Below are 19,711 nucleotides of genomic sequence, written 5' to 3'. Positions count from 1 at the left end.
ATGCAGCCAGCACAGACCCTGCTTAGCTAAGGGGACAAGTCATGCTTGCTACCACAAGACCAGCTCTCCTCCCCAATTAGAATGGTCCACCGAGAAAGCTGTTGCATCCAGTAGGATTCCAAAAGGACTTGGAGGGTTTTGGAGTTGGTTCTGTCATATGCCCTGGTCAATACCTGGAATAGGGAACATACCAGGGCAGTAGACACAAGCACTCCTAAACATCCTCTCCAACTTGCTTCAAAAATAGCTCCATGATTCCAGATGAGCTACAGGAGCTGAAGTGGCAAGGTAGACAATTGGAGTGCAAATGGAGGAGGACTTATGTTGAATTCAATAAGACAGCATAGAGCCTATTTGAAGGCCTATGCTATGGCAATATGTGCAGCAGGGAAGCAATTTTATTCTGTACATATTGCATCAACAAGTTCTCATCCAGCAGAGCTGTTCCAGATTGTTAGGGGTTTAATTCAAGCCCCGTCTGTTTCAAATCTGTTTCCAGGAACAATGTCTCACTGTGACGTATTTAATGAATTCTTTGCAGATAAAATCTCTTGAATTGGGCTGATCTGGATTCCAATATTTCTTCAGGACCAGTTAGACAGGTGTCCAGCAATCCCTCTTGCAAGATTAGATTGTATGTTTCAGTTTGCGACTTCTGAGGATGTGGACAAGCTGTTTGGAGTAGTACAACCTATCCCTGTTATGGTTCCTTGCCCAACATAGCTGATTTCATCTTGCATGGAGGTTGTTGATATCATTTATATGATATCATATTATGGCATAGTTGATATAATTAATACCTCACTGAGGGAGGGCAGGATGCCACCTTGTTTGAAGGAGGTGGTGGTTAGACCCCTTCTTAAAAAGTCCACTCTGGGATCCCCTGGTGATGGATAATTATAGGCCACTCTCCAACCTCCAGTGGTTGGATAGGATGATTGAGAGGGTGGTGGCTGATGCTCCAAATGGAGGAAACGAATTATCTAGACCCATTTCAAACTGATGTTATGGCGGGCTATGGCATTAGCCCTTTAAATGCCTGCCTACAGTCTACAGGCAGTAAAGATAATAAACTAAAACTGAACCCGAGCAACCTCATTGTTGGGGGAAGTAATAGACAGGATATAACTTCCTCTTCTGGACAAGATTACACTCATCCAGAAAGAACAGGTTTGTAGCTTGGAAGTGTTCTTGGATCCGTGCCTCAGGTTGAGACTGTGGCCAGGAGCAGTGGCAGATAAATGGGGAAGCAGAGTAGGCATTTGCTTACGGTGGTAAAATTTGAGGAGTGGCAAATTTGGCTGCCCCTCTCTGGGGTGGGTGGCAACAGCTGCAGCGAGGGTGTAGAGGTATAGGGAAAGTTCCCCCCTTTCACCTTCTTTAAAAAAACACTGCTGCGTGGTTGGATGGGGAGTGGTGATGGCTGCAGTGGCTACAGGGAGAGGGGAAAGTTCCCCCTTTTGCCCTCTAAAAAGTGCTGCTTCCGGCAGCAGGATGGGGTGTGGAGATGGCTGCAAGGAGGGGGTTGACAAAGGGAAAGCTCCCCCTTTTACCTTTTTAAAACACCACTGCATGGCAGGATGGGGGTGGCAAGGGTGGTGAACTCCTCCCAGCTCCCTTTCACCCAAGTGGACAACGGCATGTTTTTTAGGAAGGTGAAAGGGTGGCAAAGCCTTTTTGCCTATGGGTGGCAAAAAGCTTAATCTGATCCGGCTAGGAGAACTTTTTACCAGCTGTGATTGATTCAACAGTTCCACGTATTCTTTGAGGAGAGTGACCTAAAAAACAGTGGTACACCAGCTGGTACCCTCTAGGTTGGACTACTGTAGTGCGCTCTATGACGGGCTGCCTTTTTATACAGTTCAGAAACTTCAGTTAGTTCAAAATGCAGCAGCCAGATTGGTCTCTGGCGTATCCCAGAGAGACCATATTATGCACAGTTGCACTGGCTGCTGGTAGGTTTCTGAGCAAAGTACAAATTGTTGGTTATTACCTTAAAGCCCTGAATGGCTTAGGTTCGGGTTACCTGAGAGAGCACCTTTCTCTACAAGATTCTCACAAGATTCTCACTGCTTATTAAAATTATCAAGAGGAGTCCATCTTCGGGTGCCACTGGTTAATCTGGTAGTGATCTGGGATTGGGTCTTTTCAATTGTCGCCCCCTGGGTTGTGAAACACCCGCATGGATATGAGAGAATTATCTTCCTTGGAGCCTTCAGGAGAGGTTAAAGACCCATCTTTTTAGCCTGGCTTTTAATGATATCTAGTTTAAATTTTAATTTTAACTCTGGTTCAAATGTTTTTTAAAATTTTTTAATTGTTTTATTATGTGTTTTTTTTTATTTTAATATAAACCACCCTGAACCACTTTAGGAAGTGCGGTATATAAATCTAATGAATTTATGAATACATACATACATATGTCCTTAAATAACCATGTTTCAGAAATGCATAGAGATGAGGGTGTAGAATTCTTCTGATTAATACTTTTTTTTAGGTGGTGAGGAGAATGGTACTAAAAACCAGCTTTCAGCTATTGTGAAAAGGAGTAGAAATGATGGGATTCATATACTTCAGGAGTGGGGAAAGCACTTTTAGAGCCTTCTAGCAATTGAGATTGCTGTCTAATGTTTAAAAAGGACCTCTCCCTTTCTTTAAAATAGTGTATAAAACATCTCACCTACAGAGTTCTTGGTTCTTAATAACAGAGTAAAATATATTAACATTTGATCACAAGATCCTCTGTGTTTGTACTTTAAAAAGTGATCCCCTTCCCATATTTATGGTTTAGCTCTGTTTTGAATCACTCATCCTTACCCTTCATTTAAGTGAATATAATTGCTCTCTTTCATACCTGATTAAACACTTCAAAATCATTTTCTCTCCAACCATACAGAATGTGAGAATAGTCTCTAACATCCATACAAGATGTACCTTGCAAACCAAATGCTATACTTGGAAATGTTTGCCTGGGAAAATAGCTCTTGGCATGACAAGGCAAAATAAATGAGTTAAGATAACCATCAAGAGAAAAGTGATAGATAGCATTGCCCCATGAGCAGTTGGTCATTATTCAAGAAATTGCTATTGTGACTCTGATAAACCTTTAATGGAGCCTTAGACATCTATCTGGGATAAAGTAAAAGTTAAATAACTTGAACCAGCTCTTATCCTATCACATCTATGTATAATCTGTATATTATAATTCCTTTGTCCTTTTTAAGTTTTTACTATCAAAAAGAACAATAATATAGGTGTTTCTGGTCTTTAATTGACTTTCAATCACATTGATCCTGCTGGCTTGTTTGGACTAGCAGTGATCAGCATGGAGTTTGGCAGTTTCTGTGTGGACTGTGGGTATCAGACATGCCGATTCCATTGCCTGTCACTCATTAAAGCCTATATCCATGCAAAAGTCTGAAGTCTCTCTAGAACATGCAAATTCAGCTTACATTTAGCATAAAATTTGCAACTGGACAATCCAACAGAGCCAAGTCTGGTTTGTTGAGAAGAACCAAATGGCATCCAAAATGTCAAATGTGGCACACAAGAGAGGGCTCTGGAAGGAGTAGTTGCTGACACAATGGGACTTTCTGAATTTCAAAAACCAAAACTTAATTTTTATATGTATTTTCAGAACCAAAAGCCAGTTCTACATTTTTTACAATGATACTATATTTACAATGATATATAGAGATACATGTGGACCTTAAGTGGTGCAGCAGGGAAATGCCTGACTAACAAGTAGAAGGTTGCTGGTTCAAATCCTCGCTGGTACTATATCGGGCAGCAGCGATTTGGAAGACGCTGAAAGGCATCATTTCATATTGCATGGGAGGATGCAATGATAAACCCCTTCTGTATTCTACCAAAGAAAACCACAGGGTTCTGTGGGCGCTAGGAATCAAAATTGACTTGACATCACACTTTACCTTTAGAGAGATACACAGTGAATATATTGTGCAAAATGATCTGGATGTGCATGTTCAGGTCCTTCATAGCATGTTCAGTGTGGCTGGTTGGATGTATCATCCAACCATTCCTATTACTATTACAGTAACTAATTAAAGGTCAGATTGCAATTATTTGCAAACAATTATTGCCAGTTTGCCTTAAACATCCTATAAACTGGACAAAAAAACCTTAATAATTACAGGATGTAATTTAAAAACTCTTCTGATATTAGCATTGAAAGCTTTGTCTTCAGTTGATTTAAATGAGCCTCTCCTTAACAGCAGTGATGCTGAATTTCTGCTTTTTGTTATTACATTTGTATTCCACCCATTGAACAGCAGAAAACCCTCCCACCCCACAATGTTGTCCTCCCAACAGTTCAGTGGTTGGGTTATGAGACACTGACTGGCCCAAGCTGGATGTCTGAGTGGGCAAACTGAACTTTCTTTGGTCGAAGTAAAAAACTTCAGCACATCGCATGGCTGTTATAAACATCATCATCATCATCATCATCATCATTACATAAAATGAGAGGAGCATGTGTGAGAGTGGTATACAGGTGAAACTTGGAAAATTAGAATATCGTGCAAAAGTCCATTAATTTCAGTAATGCAAATTAAAAGGTGAAACTGATATATGAGACAGATGCATTACATGCAAAGCGAGAGAAGTCAAGCCTTAATTTGTTATAATTGTGATGATCATGGCGTACAGCTCATGAAAACCCCAAATCCACAATCTCAGAAAATTAGAATATTACATGGAACCAAGAAGACAAGGATTGAAGAATAGAACAATATCGGACCTCTGAAAAGTATAAGCATGCATATGTATTCAGTACTTGGTTTGGGCCCCATTTGCAGCAATTACTGCCTCAATGCGGCGTGGCATGGATGCTATCAGCCTGTGGCACTGATGAGGTATTGCTTCATTAGCGGCCTTCAGCAATTCTGCATTGTTTGGTCTCATGTCTCTCATCCTTCTCTTGGCAACGCCCCATAGATTCTCTATGGGGTCAGGTCAGGCGAGTTTGCTGGCCAGTCAAGCACAGTGCACTGTATACTTTTCAGAGGTCCGATATTGTTCTATTCTTCAATCCTTGTCTTCTTGGTTCCATGTAATATTCTAATTTTCTGAGATTGTGGATTTGGGGTTTTCATGAGCTGTACGCCATGATCATCACAATTATAACAAATTAAGGCTTGACTTCTCTCGCTTTGCATGTAATGCATCTGTCTCATATATCAGTTTCACCTTTTAATTTGCATTACTGAAATTAATGGACTTTTGCACGATATTCTAGTTTTCCGAGTTTCACCTGTATGTTGTATTCTAAATTAGAGTACCATTTTTTAAAACGATCTCATATCTCATGAAGTGCCCAGGGAAAAGCTAGGAGCACTCACAGGTCCTAAAGGATAGTTGTGCCCCTGAGTTGCCCTTAGAGTATGAAAGTATTGCTTTTTCAGAAACTGCTGATTTAAAAAAAAGATACATAGAATGGGAAAAAATGTACAAAACATTAGTTTTGAGTTTAATGGTTCTAAAGAGCTCTTGTTATCCTCTGCTCAATGACAGAGCATCCTTGCAAGCTTGTGTATTTATTTATTCAGAATATTTATTTATAGGCCACTTTTCAGCAAAATGTTCACAAAATGGTTTACATAGCAGAGACATGGGAAAATTGTTCTCTGTCCTAAAGGGACTCACAAATCTAAAAAAAACACAACCCCTAACAAACAAGAGAGTGATACTAGGGACAATCACCAGAAAATATGCTTTGTTGGAGTGAATAAGAAAAAATTGTGAAATGGAGAAGATCAGGTACTCTTCCTGATCTTCCTGATTAGAGGAGAGCTGGTCTTGTGGTAGCAAGCATGACTTGTCCCCTTAACTAAACAGGGTCTGCCCTGGTTGGTTGGTTGGTGGGTTATTTATTTATTTATTACATTTATAAGCCAACCCATCCAAAGGCTCTGGGCTGTGTACAAGAAGTTTAAAAAGAAACAAAAAACACACCATTTAAAACACAGTGCTCAAAACAATATTAAGTAGCAATCGGTGTTCTAGATCTTCTAGGACACACAGAAGTCATTCAGACGACTGCAGCCATGTGATCAGGAGAGCTGAGGGGAAGGCAGCAGCTCACCTGCCTTCCCCCGCAGACACCCCCGTGGCTGTCTTGGGCTCCGCCGCACATCCACCCAAGCAGCACCATAGCATAATCCAGAGCTGGGATTGGGAGGAGGAAGTGCTCCCGCATCCCAGTATGCACTGCACCAGCAGCCACTGCATCCCGCATCCCAGCAGCCTCCAGCAGCAGCAGGAGAGCAGCCACTCCACTCAGCACAGCCACACCTTTCCCCCCGGCTTGCTGCCCAAAATGGTGGCGGGCTGAGGGGAAGCCCAGCTACCAGGTGGTGATTGCACAGACGATCGCCTGCCAAGGTAGACCAACTCTATGGTTTGTTCTACCTCAGTAAAACACCAAAAGATACAGATCTTTTGTTCTACCTCAGCAAAGCGGAAGAAGAATCAGGAGATAAATAATAATCTCCTGATAATCTCCTGAGAGTAATAATCAGGAGACTCCCATTCTGCTATCCTCATCAGGATCACGAGAAACAGCCCATAGTTTGATTTGGAAAGAGAGCTTTAGTTATAAGAAGTTTAAAAAATTTCAATCATCAGTTTGAAGAAGCAAAAACACTATACTATATCAGATGGTCCTATACAAATTACTTTCTTTGCCTCTTTTTTGTGAAAAAGGTACTGTTACTCACATAACTACATCTACCATAATAGCGTGGATGTGACAGAATTAGAAAAAGTGCACATTAAAAAGGCCACCTGCTTTTCATATATTTGGGGGATTTAATTGCAATTTCAGGCAATACTAAGACCTTTCAAATAATGGTATTTTATATTTACAATTTCCTTATAATAAGAAGGAATATTCTTATTAAGAATAATAAGAATTATAAGGCCAGACAATGTAATTTAGTCAGCCTACTACCTAGGACAAATTCTAGAAACAGCCAGAATTTCTGCAGTCAGGTAACAGAATGTTTATTTGTTTTTAACCACTTAATTTTCTCCATAACCCTTACCTCACTGATATAGATGCCTGTGTCTTCCTCATCATCTGTGCGGTAACAAACAGTCAATCCCAGCTTTTCTTGGCTGCTAACACGACAGAGTTCCACTTCCTGAAGGAAAGTACAAGACAACGAGTAATTTCTTTTGAGAACAAATTCTTTTGCAGAGTTAGAATGCTGTGATACTTTATTTGACAGTTAATAAGATATTGTTATAGACTACAATACAAAATATTTAAATCACTTTACCCCAGATTCAAAGTCAAAAACACTTACTAAATAATATTTTAATTTGGTATCACAATTCTTTTTATTTTATTGGCAAAAGCCTTCTTTAAAAAGAAGAACCCTAACCGAATATACCAAAACTGGAAACCAGAAAGCAAACATTGGCATATCCTCAGTGGTGCCAAAGTCTAAATTTGATTTTAAGGATCCTATTTAAAAAAACAAAAATAAACAAAAAACAAACCCCAAAGACTGACAATATATCACACAGTCATCTTACTTCTATCAAGCCTACTATTGATTTATGGGGCAGAGGAAAGACAAAGTATTCATCAATCAATCAAACATAAGTGTCAGACTTCCATCAGCCACTTAAGCCATAAACCAAAGGTACCTGCCAAATCTCATAAAGAACCTAGTATATTGTTCAGAGCTATATAAATAATGCAATTCATTCCAGAAGCTACATTTGTGTCATGACTTTGCTCTCTAAAGTTACAAAAGATATACAGTATATTAAACAACCTCATTATCTGTTTATTTTTAAAAAATAAAATGCTAAAAACTGCATTAGAAGATATATCATGGGTGGAAATAATCTGCATACTGCAGCTGAACATAACTAATATGTTTTGAGGTCTAGATGCATGAGAAAGAGGGATTCCTGTGGTAGAGGAACCCTCTATCAGTCTAACCTAATATATTTGAATTGTAGTAGCGCTTGGGAAGACTTGAATCCCAAATCCCACACCCTTGCTCTGCTGTGCTGAAAAGTAGCACATAAGGATAACACTAGAGGCAAAGCTTGTAGTAACTGCATGACAATGCCACAGTCACTTTTCTTTCTGCCACTACTATGGCTTCTCCTGTTGCCCTGCCACTACTGAGATGAGGATGGGGGCCACTATCGAAAAAGGATGGGGCCTCTGTGAAAAAGCTCCTGGGAAAGGAATGGAGAACTTCTCCAAGCCATCTCAGATAGGGTGGGCAAATGATCAGAGTTCTTATTGATGTTGGCTGGAAGAACTTGGATGATTTCTGGGCTAGTCCAAGAAAAGTTCACCTCATCATCTCTAATTCCTACCCATTGGCTTGAGAACACATCTTTGGCACAAGAACAGTTATGAATACGATGAAGAAGAAAAACATTTAAGGACAAATATTTATATATACTGCTTTTCAACAAAAGTTTCTAAAGCGGGTTACATACATAGAAATAAATAAATAAAACAGCAACTTCCATAATTAAGCTACATCGAAACATTTTCCCTTCCAAATTTTTCTTGGCAAGTTATTTTTTTAAAAAACAAACTCAGTAGAATTAAATGAAAGATGGCCTCCTCAAATGCAGTGTATAGTATAGCTGGAATACTCTTTAGTAAGGTGACAATTTCTGTTATGATTTCACTTGGTGAAATCAGCTATGAAACACCAAGAGGCAATGAGTATTTCCCTATATAAATACCTTACATTTTAAATTTGGGTTCAGAAAGTACCCAGCTAAGATTAATTCCTGGACTTTTATCCACTAGTGTCAGGAATTCATCTATTTAAAGATCAAGGACCTTTATTTATTTATTTATTTACTTACTTACTTACTTATTAAAACTTTTATACTGCTCTTCCAAAAGGCTCAGGGCGGTTTACATTAAAACACCATTAAAATCAGTTAATAATTAAAACAAAAATTATAAAAGCATAAAACAATGATTAACAATTAAAAACATTCTAAAACAACAATTAAATAGTCAGTACAATTTAAAAAGAAGTTTTATAAAGCTGAGAAAACCTCGTCCAAGAGATGTGTTTTCAGAAGTTTTTTTAAAAAAAAGCCAGAGATTGGGAGGCTCGTATCCCAGCAGGGAGCGCATTCCACAATCTTGGGGCAGCAGCCAAGAAGGCCCATCTTTGTGTAGCCACCAAACGAGTTGGCGGCAACTGGAGACAGACCTCCTCAAGTGACCTCAATGGGCGGTGGGGCTCATAACAAAGAAGACGCTCTCTTAAATACTCAGGGCCTAAGCCGTTTAGGTTTACAGCACTCTGTATTTTGCTTGGAAACCTATTGGCAGCCAGTGTAGCTCCATCAACAGAGCAGTAATGTGGTCTCTCCGAGATGACCCAGAGACCAACCTGGCTGCCGCATTCTGAACCAACGGAAGTTTCCGGACTACGTACAAAGGCAGCCCCATTCTAGAAGTCAAGTCTGGAGGTCAATTCATTTACAACTGATAGTGCTATGTGTATATTTTACCATTAAAACCTGACTATTTCTTGTATCTGAGTTGAAAAAGTGCAAACTGGCTTTTAGCTGCCACCATCCCTGTGCTACCTCATGCACACAGAGAGCTTGTATTGCTTCCTATACACTAATCACACTGATACACTTGGTGATACCATCACCAAGGATGATGATCAGGATTTGTTTGGGTTGCTCATTCTTGTTGAATAAATGAGAAAGCTAAGTAGTAGAATATTAGTTTTATTTTTGTTTAAAAAGGTGGTTTTTTAAGGACCAGCATTTAAAAAAAATGATGGTGGGGGCTAGATTATGTTTCAGTTTTGCTAGATGTTTAGAAATTTTGTATTTGGTTACACAAAGGTATTCCAAATGATATATTCTAATCCAGCAAGTACAGGGTGAAACAGAAAAAAAACCCAGATAAAAATATGTTCCAAATACAGTGTTCAATCTCTCTCTCTCTCTCTCTCCCCACCAAAAAAAATACTAGTAGTGGTTTATATCCAATGCAGACTTAGAATGATTTGCCTCAAATTGTGCATATTTCTTACTTATTCATTATACGACTAGATAATGCATAGAATAGTGGCAAACTGTATGATTTATTTAAGTCAGAAGAAGTATGAAGTGTTATTTCCTAATAACTACAAATAATGAAATAATGATCAGGTTTTGGCACTGCAAATTAAAGTATATGTACCAACCAAGTAACAGTCTTATTCAAAACCTATAATAATTGATGCCTCTGGAGGAAAAGAGCACTTGACTAGAACTGTTAACATTAGAAAGAAATTACAGTAACATAATTTCAGTTACAGTAACAAGCTATACATTTAAGAAATAAAAAAGGTTGTGGCCCCTTTGAGGCCTATAAGGAAGCCTAAATACACCATAAAGACGAGAGACAGGGTCTTTAAATCATGGCAAATAAGGAGCAGTGCACAAGCTGAAACCCATTGACTTCCATTGTTCTATTAGCAAAAGCTCAGAATCTCCTTGAAATCAAGTCAGAGAAAGGCACCTGCAACATACATACACAAGGACTACTCCTGTTATAATGGGCTTGTTCAGATATACAGGTCGACCTCACTATACATAGATTCGCTATTCGAGGTTCACGTAACTGCAGTCGAGTGATTGACACCCAACTTTGGCATATGAAAGAAAACCCTGGCAAATAAAGGGTTAATTTAGCTTATATGCAGGTTAGAGTCATCCAGAAATGACCTTGGAGGTAATTTCCAGCCACCATTTTATGATGAGGAGCCATTTTGTCCCTCTGTTTCAAAAGAAGATTCCCCCCTATGGTTTTTCACAGAAAATTGGCTAGATTGACAGTTGTGGGGGCATTGCCAGGAATTGTTGAGCACATGGACACTCACTGAGCACTGTATGATACTCAGTTTTTGTGATTTTCACTTTTTTGACTTTTTAAATGCCTCCCCTCCTGTTCAGGAACCTAAACCCCACCCCCACCTATCCCCAGAGTTGCAATGATTCATTACCCGTGGTTTCATTACTTGCAGTTGTCAGCAAGAAACTGAACCCTCCACAGTAAAGAGCTATGCCTATAATGTGGTTTATTTATTCTAGGTTACTTTTATCACCTGAATGCATGCATGACACTTACTGTAGTCTATTTATCACCGTCAAAGCTAGATCTGAACCCTAGATTTGAAGTTGGCTTGTGTAACTAGATTTATATTAACCTTAATTTTTGTGTAACTAGATTTAGCTTAAGTTTAATTCTGCATTACATCCAAAAGCAGAAAAAGTGTTTGTATCTTTGACTTTTCCTTTAAAGAAGGAGTCAAACAACCCACATAACCTTACCTTGCTCCTCTGCAATGCCAGGTCGGTCCAGAATAAATCTGAACTCATCCATGATTTGATTATGGATGAAAGGGCTGACCTGGTGTGTATTACCGAGACTTGGCTGGGGGAGGTTTGTGAACCAGTATGGTCCCAGCTTCTTCCTGCAAGATATTCTGTAGAGGAGCAGGTGAGGGGATGGGGCGGGGAGGTGGAGCGGCTGTGGTCTATAAAGATAACATCTCCCTTACCATGGTCTCTGCTAGGGTATCGGACCATATTGGATGTGTGTACTTGAGTTTGGGGACCAGGGATAGATTGGGACTTCTGTTGTTGTACCAATCTCCCCAATGCCCAACAGAATCCCTTACTGAGCTCACGAACTTGGTTGTGGAACTTGGTTTGGAGTCTCACAGACTATTGGTGCTGGGGGACTTCAATGTTCATTTAGGAACCAAATTGTTTGGGGAGGCTCAGGAGTTCATAGCGGCCATGACAACTATGGGCCTATCCGAAGTGGTCTCTGGACCAATGCATATTGCAGGTTACACACTTGCCTGTGTGTGACCTGCAATATGTCACACACATATTCCGTGGGTGGGGACTCCTACAATCTCCATGTTGTCATGGACAAACCATCTGGTTAAGGTTGGACTTACAACCACTTCCCACCTCCACAGGGGCGAGGGGCCTAATAGAATGGTCCGCCCAAAGAGTTTTTTGGACCTGGTAGGATTCCAAGAAGCCTTGGAAGGATTTAATGTTGGCTCTGCCAGTGATCCTGTTGATGGCCTGGTTGAGAAATGGAACAACTTGCTCACCAGGAAAGTAGACACGATTGCTCCCAAGTGTCCCCTTCGACCCACTTCAAAACTGGCCCACTGGTATATGGAAGATCTGTAGGGGCTGAAGCGGCAAGGTAGGCGGCTGGAGCGCAAGAGGAGAAAGACTTGACTGGAATCTGACAGATTATGTCATAGAGCACATTTAAAGATCTATGCTCAGGCAATACATGTGGCAAAGAAGCAGTTCTTTTCTGCCCGTATTGCTTCTGCGAACTCGTGTCCGGCAGAGTTGTTCAGGGTTGTGAGGAGACTAGTATCTGCACCCCCTCGATTGAACGAGAACTTGGAGTCATCAGTTGTCTGCTGTGATGTGTTTAAAGAATTTTTCGCAGATAAAATCTCTCGGATTCGGGCCAACTTAGATGGAGACTCCACAATTAATTTGATGTCTGAATTAGAGGTGTCTGACAATTCCTCTTATGTGGTTCAACTGGATAGTTTTCAGTTTGTGACTCCTGAGGATCTGGACAAGCTGCTTGGAGTGGTGAGGCCTACCACTTGTTCTCTTGACCCTTGTCCAACATGGCTTGTTCTATCTATCAGGGAGGAAATAATAAATGCTTCTCTGGGGGAGGGCAGGATGCCTCCTTATCTGAAGGAGGCAATCATTATACCTCTTTTAAAGAAGCCTATATTAGATCCCTCAGAGCTGAGCAACTATAGGCCTGTCTCCAACCTCCCATGACTGGGCAAGGTAATTGAGAGGGTCGTGGCCTCTCAGCTCCAAGCGGTCTAGATAATCAGTTTCCTCCAACTGGGTCTAGATAATCAGTTTCCTCCAACTGATTATCTAGACCCATTTCAAACTGGCTTCCGGGCAGGCTATAGTGTGGAGACTGCCTTGGTCGGCCTGCTGGATGATCTTCAGTTGGGAATTGACAGAGGAAGTGTGACTCTGTAGATCCTTTTGGATCTCTTGGCGGCTTTCGATACTATCGATTATAGTATCTTTCTGGAACGTCTGAGGGGGTTGATGGTGGGAGGCACTGTTTTACAGTGGTTCCGTTCCTACCTTTCAGACAGATTCCAGATGGTGTTGGTTGGAGACTGTTGCTCTTCAAAATTTGAGCTTAAGTATGGTGTCCCTCAAGGCTCCGTACTTTCTCCAGTGCTTTTTAACATCTACATGACACCGCTGGGAGAGATCATTAGGGGATTTGGAGCGGGTTGTTATCAGTATGCTGATGACACCCAGATCTATTTCTCCATGTCAACTTCTTCAGGAGATGGCATATGCTCCCTGAACTCCTGCCTGGAAGTAGTAATGGGCTGGATGAGGGAGAATAAATTGAAGCTGAATTCAGATAAGACGGAGGTACTTATTGCGCAGGGTCAGAACTCCAGAGACGATCTTGATCTACCTGTTGTAGATGGGGTCACACTTGCCCAAAAGGAACAGGTTCGCAGTCTGGGAATACTTCTGGATCCACACCTCTCCCTGGTTTCTCAGACTGAGGTGGTGGCCAGGGGTGTTTTCCACCAGCTTCGGCTGATACATCAGCTGTGTCTGTTTCTCGAGATCAATGACCTCAAAACAGTGGTACATTTGTTGGTAACCTCCAGACCGGACTTCTGTAGTGCGCTTTATGTGGGGCTGCCTTTGTACGTAGTCCAGAAACTTCCATTGGTTCAGAATGTGGCAGCCAGGTTGGTCTCTGGGTCATCTCGGAGAGACCACATTACTCCCTTGTTGATGGAGCTACACTGGCAGAATACAAAGTGCTCTTTATAACATAAAGCCCTAAACGGCTTAGGCCCTGGGTATTTAAGAGAACGTCTTCTTTGTTTTGTGCCCCACCGCCCATTGAGGTCACTTGAAGAGGTCCGTCTCCAGTTACCGCCAGCTCATCTGGTGGCCACACGGAGACGGGCCTTCTCGATTGCTGCCCCGAGATTGTGGAATGAGCCCCCTGCTGAGATACGATCCTCCCCATCTCTGACTATTTTAAAAAAACATCTGAAGACCCATCTCTTCACCTAAGTTTTTTCACCTTTTTTAATTTTTAGGTTTTGATTTTATGTTGTTTTAAATTGTTAAACTGTTTTAACCTTTTATATTTGTTTTAATTGTTTTTATGTCATTGTTAGCTGCCCAGAGATGAATGTTTGGGCAGTATATAAGTTAAATAAATAAATAAATAATGAATGAATGAATGAATAAATAAATAAATAAAGGGTAGCCTCTCAGATTGATACTAGTCCAGATCATCTGTGAAACATACCCACTCTAGGCTGCAATAATATCTCACTTATGTTGGCACGAAACCTCCTCTAGTCTGCCCAGCCACTCCTATAATCTCTCCAATCTGTGCTAGATCTATAGTAATCCCATTGTTCTTTCAGATAATTCATTGTAATATGTATATTTACAACAGAGCTTCTGGAGAAAGCCAATTCAGTGTTTAGAACAGGGATGGGCAAATTAGTCCTCCATTTGTTTTTGGACTACAACTCCCAGCACCCCCAGCCTAGCTCAACATTGGAAAGGCCAAGATTGCCCACCCCTGGTTTAGAACAATTTAGCTACCATGAATGTATGAGGATGGTTTCTCAAGATACTTCATAGTATGTCCACTCTCCCCCTCCCCATGTACCACCTACACTACTCATAAAGTAGTATCCTGAAATTGTGAGATCTGTGTGGATAGTGCATTCTATAAGTTAGAAGGTGTCAAAAAATCTGAGACAACACAATGGCATCTTTTCTCAGATACCACAATCCACAATTCTGACATTGTGATTTGTTTGTTGCTTAATCTCTTTCCCTGTTTTACTGTCACGGGTGTCTATGGAGCTTGGGATAGCAAATATGAAGTTTCCCCATGTTATCCTTACATCAGCCCAGAGGGTTAGGTTAGGTTAAGCGACAGAATGACTAGTTACAGATTAAAATGCACATTTCCCTGGGCCAAGCCAAACACATTGGCCACTGCTAAGTACTGGCTTATCAACTTATCTACAATGTACTGGCAAGGAAACATTTATCAATGGTTGGGTGCAAGAGAACAATTTTCTGTTCTGCTACATGCAGTTCAATGAATATAGTGTTCTCAATATTTTGCCACAAAAATGACCTTTTAAAACAATTAATTAAATGACAATGACTCATCCTATGAAGGATGGGAAGCTAGGTAAAGGTCATATTTTCTTTCTGAGCTGGGAAAACATGTTCAGCAAAAGAGGTTATACTCCCAAAGGACAGGAGAAGAGGTTAAATTGCTAATCCTCCAGGGTGATGGAATAGTGGGTTGAGGACTATAACCTTCTATTACCAGGTTTAAAGTCGTTATTCCCTTCAGCAACTTGGTTAATACTGCAATTTCTTCAGGTGATAAAAAAGTAGGTTGTAAATGTCATCCATTGTGTTAAAACTTTTCTTGAGTGACTTACTTCTTGAAAGAAGATTAAGTGCAATCATTCAGGATGCTGTTAAATTTCTCTACAAAGCTACTACAAAAGTCTTTAACCTCCTTGTATGTGGAAACATATATGCATGAAAGTAGTCATTGATAGCAGATCACTAGCATCCCTGTTAAATTATGGGGTTTGGGGTGGAAAGTCCACTTTGGACTTACACACATTTAAGAAATCTCTCCCAGACATTGTTTTTAACATTGTATAGCTCAGAAATATTTTAGTCCCACTGAAGATTAGATCAAGAAAGACAATTAACAGGTAGTGAATGTGGTAGAATATCCTTGTGAGGAGGACAGTAATTGAGTAATTGGTTCTCTCAACAGGTTTATTAAATGTCAAGTTTCCGATTAGGACTTGGCTTCATGACATTTCCTTATTAGGATTCTGCTTTAATTCAGTCCTCTTTATTATTCAAACAATTTTAAAATGTAAATAAACCGGGGACCCATTTATATGATTTGAATTTACTCTTCTTAGATGACCCCTAGCTTGAGATGCTCAACATTACAGTGTTGGAAGAATATTATGCCAAACTAATGTGATGAACATTGTCTGTCTATGGGATTGAAACAATATTTATTTATTTATTTATTCATTCATTCATTCATTCATTTATTTATTTAATCTATCAATCAATCAATCAATCATATTTTTACACCGCCCAAAACTTAAGTCTCTGGGTGGTTTACAACAAGATTAAAAAGTAAAACATTAATTAAAAAAAACAAAACAAAATTTAAAAACAAGAAATTAAAACACAATTTAAAATTTTAAAACAATATTCTAAAATTAACATTAAACAATCAAAACAATCTCAGTTAAAAGAGAGCTATGTTATTTACTGCTCTGGCCTTATATTATAAAACCAGGTCTAAATCTTTGAAGACCATATATTTAAGGCTTGTGTGTCTCAAAATCAATCATTTGCTACCTCACAAAGATTCTAAGATTATTCAGGCAATGACGTTTCATATTACTCTGAGCATGCCTACAGTTAAAGTTGACTAAAAGATCCTGCAATTCAAATAGATGACGGGTTCAATGGCACCGAGTGAGATTGTGATTATACTGTTAAATAAAAGTTTCATTGCAGGTAATGATAACCTGCGTATTCATTCCCATTTTATTGATCCTGTGTCTGTTTTGTCATAATACTTTAAGGCGTAACCATGGCTAATCCTGTGCATGGCAGCTCTCACAAGAGTTTGTGAGCACCTGGTGAAAGAGGAAGAGGCATGCCAGAAAGTGGCAGTAGTGGTGGCTGAACTGGTTGAAAGGATGTGGCGGAGGGGGAGAATAGAATAAATTTGCTGAAGGGATGAGTGGAGAACAAAGTGGCTAAAAGGATGGAGACAAAATGAAGAAGGGGCAGGGAGCCAGATCGGTTGCTGCGGCAGGGCGAAGGGGGAGACAGGGGGAACTAGGAGCACAGATGCTCTGCGCCGGGTCAGCTAGCATGTATTTATTATTTATTTATTTGGCATATTTCTAATCCATTGTCTCTATCCGTTCCACTCTCACAGCCAAATTCTGCATGAAGTAAAGTTGAATGGCTTCAAAGTGGTTATAGCTCAGAAGAGAGAATGCTTTGCATGAATAGGAACATAGGAAACTGCCATATACTGAGTCAGACCATTGGTCTATCTAGCTCAGTATTGTCTTCAGAGACTGGCAGCAGCTTCTCCAAGGTTGCAGGCAGGAATCTCTCTCAGCCCTATCTTGGAGAAGCCAGGGAGGGAACTTGAAACCTTCTGCTCTTCCCAGAGCGGCTTCATCCCCTGAGGGGAATATCTTGCAGTGCTCACACATCAAGTCTCCCATTCTTATGCAACCAGGGCAGACCCTGCTTAGCTATGGGGACAAATTATGCTTGCTACCACAAGACCAGCTCTCCTCTCCTTAAGGTCCCAGATTCAATATTGTATTCCCTGTCAATAGGAACAGAGGAAGCTGCCATATACTGAGTTAGACCATAAGTCCCGCTAGCTCAGTATGGTCTACACAGACTGGCAGTGGCTTCTCCAGGGTAGCAGGCAGGGATCTCTTTCAGCCCCATTCTTGGAGATGCCAGGAAGGGAGGTTGGAACCTTCTGCTCTTCCCAGAGTGGCTCCATCCCCTAAAGGGTATATCTTACAGTGCTAACACATCAAGTCTCCCATTCATATGCCACCAGGGCAGACCTTGCTTAGCTAAGGGGACAAGTCATGCTTGCTACCACAAGAGCAGCTCTCCTCTTAGAAGCCAAAGCAGAAAAGAATAGGATCTTCGGTAAAAAGATGGAAAAAGACCTGTGCTTGAGTCACTGCCTGTCACATGTAGTCTGACTGGACTGGACTAGATGGACAACTGGCCTGGCTCAGTATGAGGAATCTTCATAAGTTCATTAGAATCCTGCAGTCTGTGTAAATTCTACATCTTATGAATATTTGCACATCATCACAATTTTTGCATAATTTACTTCGCTGTTGCTAACCACAGAAGTGGTAGGTACTGAAATGCCAGTTTCTAAGCCCTCAAAATCCTACTCCAACCCCTCCTTCTGTCAGTAGCAGAGATTTCACAAGAAATTATCCACATTTGTACAAGGCTCTTTTCACAGACACAAAGGCAAGATTTCTTTTTAGAAAATAAAAAACATCTTCATGTTCTCATAATGCTGAATTCTTCACCCAGTACAAAATCTTGTATGACAAACATACTGAGAGAAAGCAGACGTGCAGTTCTGAGAAAAATTGTGATGCTGCCCAAAGATGTGATGAACTAGTTATTTTGTTTTGCTGAATTCCATCTCTTCAGTCTTACTATCCACCATCAGGAGGGACTTTGCTTGTCTTTAATCTCTGTATGTGGTATGCATTAAATCCAGTCCCACTGTATTCGCAATAAAACTAAAATATTTATTTCAGTCAATTAGCAGACCTGGGATGTCTCTTGTTTTCATAATGTTCTTCCCTATGACAAATGGAAGACCCATACTTGTCAGACCCATCATGTATAATATATGGAGTTCTAGACTGCAAGACGCCCAAGAAGGTGTTGTCACAACAAACTAACCTATCTTCTTAGAACTATTGGCTCCACAAAAGCACTGAGTCGGTTTCCTTTATGTATTAATAGTAAGGAAGCATAAACATAGTGGATTGTAAGCGCAGAAAATGGTGGGGAAACCTGTTGAAATAAAATCTTCTCCCTGCCTCTGAACACACTATTTTGCAGATTCAGGAATCATTATTATTATTTGCTATTTTCTAAGTAAAGAGGAAGGTACGAGTATTTTTCTACTGTAGATAACTATAACAGTAGCCGATAGCTGTTGTAATTTAGAAGTATTGCATTCTCATATTCAATTTTATGCAGATTCAAATCAATCAACCAATACTAAACTAATAAAACAAATTGGATGAGAATCCTACTAATCTGAGAAGCCATGGAAAGAAAATGAAACCATGCCACCCTTTGTATTAAAGGCATAAGGCACGCATACTTTCTTTCAGAGATTAGTCTAAACAATATAGTAACATATTAAGTGGAGTTTTTATATGGGGAGATAATATATTTTGTAGGAAACCTTTTAAATTTCTTTAGAAAATGACTTTAGCATAATATATGAATGAAGAATTCTTGGCAGAAACCAGTATCAGCCTATCTATACATTTATCCCAGTGTTTTGCTTCTTATCAAGAAATATGCTTCTCTTTCCACATTCCCTAAGTATAGTTAAGTCTATGAAAACTAACCTGTATTCTCTTCTAAAAGTAGTACTGAGCCTCTGTCCCTTAGACAGTTCACTTTGGGAGGCAATGAGCATTTTAGGAGTTTATCAGCATTCTCTCTAGCTACCCCTTGAGCTTTTCTATTTTGCAGAATTTACAGCGTATCTTGCCGAAACGTCTACAGAGAATTGGTTCAAAGTTTAAAATTTCTTTTTTAAAGCCTTTGAAATTCTTCACTTTTGAAAACAACCTAATGAAATAGTTCTCCTTTTCCTCTCTAACACTTTCAGTGTATTACGTTATGCAGATTTTACAAAGGCTGTCTCATCTACAATGTACTTGTGGCTATTTGAATGGAAATAGAAAAGCTATGGAGCAAGACAGCCTAGATGTAAACAAGC

The 19,711-nt window shown here is 40.1% G+C and overlaps 1 protein-coding gene across 6 annotated transcripts in view; it reads right to left on the bottom strand.

The window, feature by feature from the left end:
* PDZRN4 (PDZ domain containing ring finger 4) overlaps positions 1 to 19,711 on the bottom strand; it is a 434,390-nt gene that overhangs the window by 36,305 nt on the left and 378,374 nt on the right. For all 6 annotated transcript variants that reach the window (XM_053255823.1, XM_053255824.1, XM_053255822.1 and 3 more), the window contains one exon: positions 7,065 to 7,163. In XM_053255823.1, coding sequence (XP_053111798.1) covers positions 7,065 to 7,163 — 99 coding nt within the window. The remainder of the gene's footprint in view (positions 1 to 7,064; positions 7,164 to 19,711) is intronic.

This window comes from Hemicordylus capensis, chromosome 5 (assembly GCF_027244095.1).
Source record: "Hemicordylus capensis ecotype Gifberg chromosome 5, rHemCap1.1.pri, whole genome shotgun sequence".
Taxonomy (NCBI): Eukaryota; Metazoa; Chordata; class Lepidosauria; order Squamata; family Cordylidae; genus Hemicordylus; species Hemicordylus capensis.
This window is presented reverse-complemented; position numbering and strand designations above follow the sequence as displayed.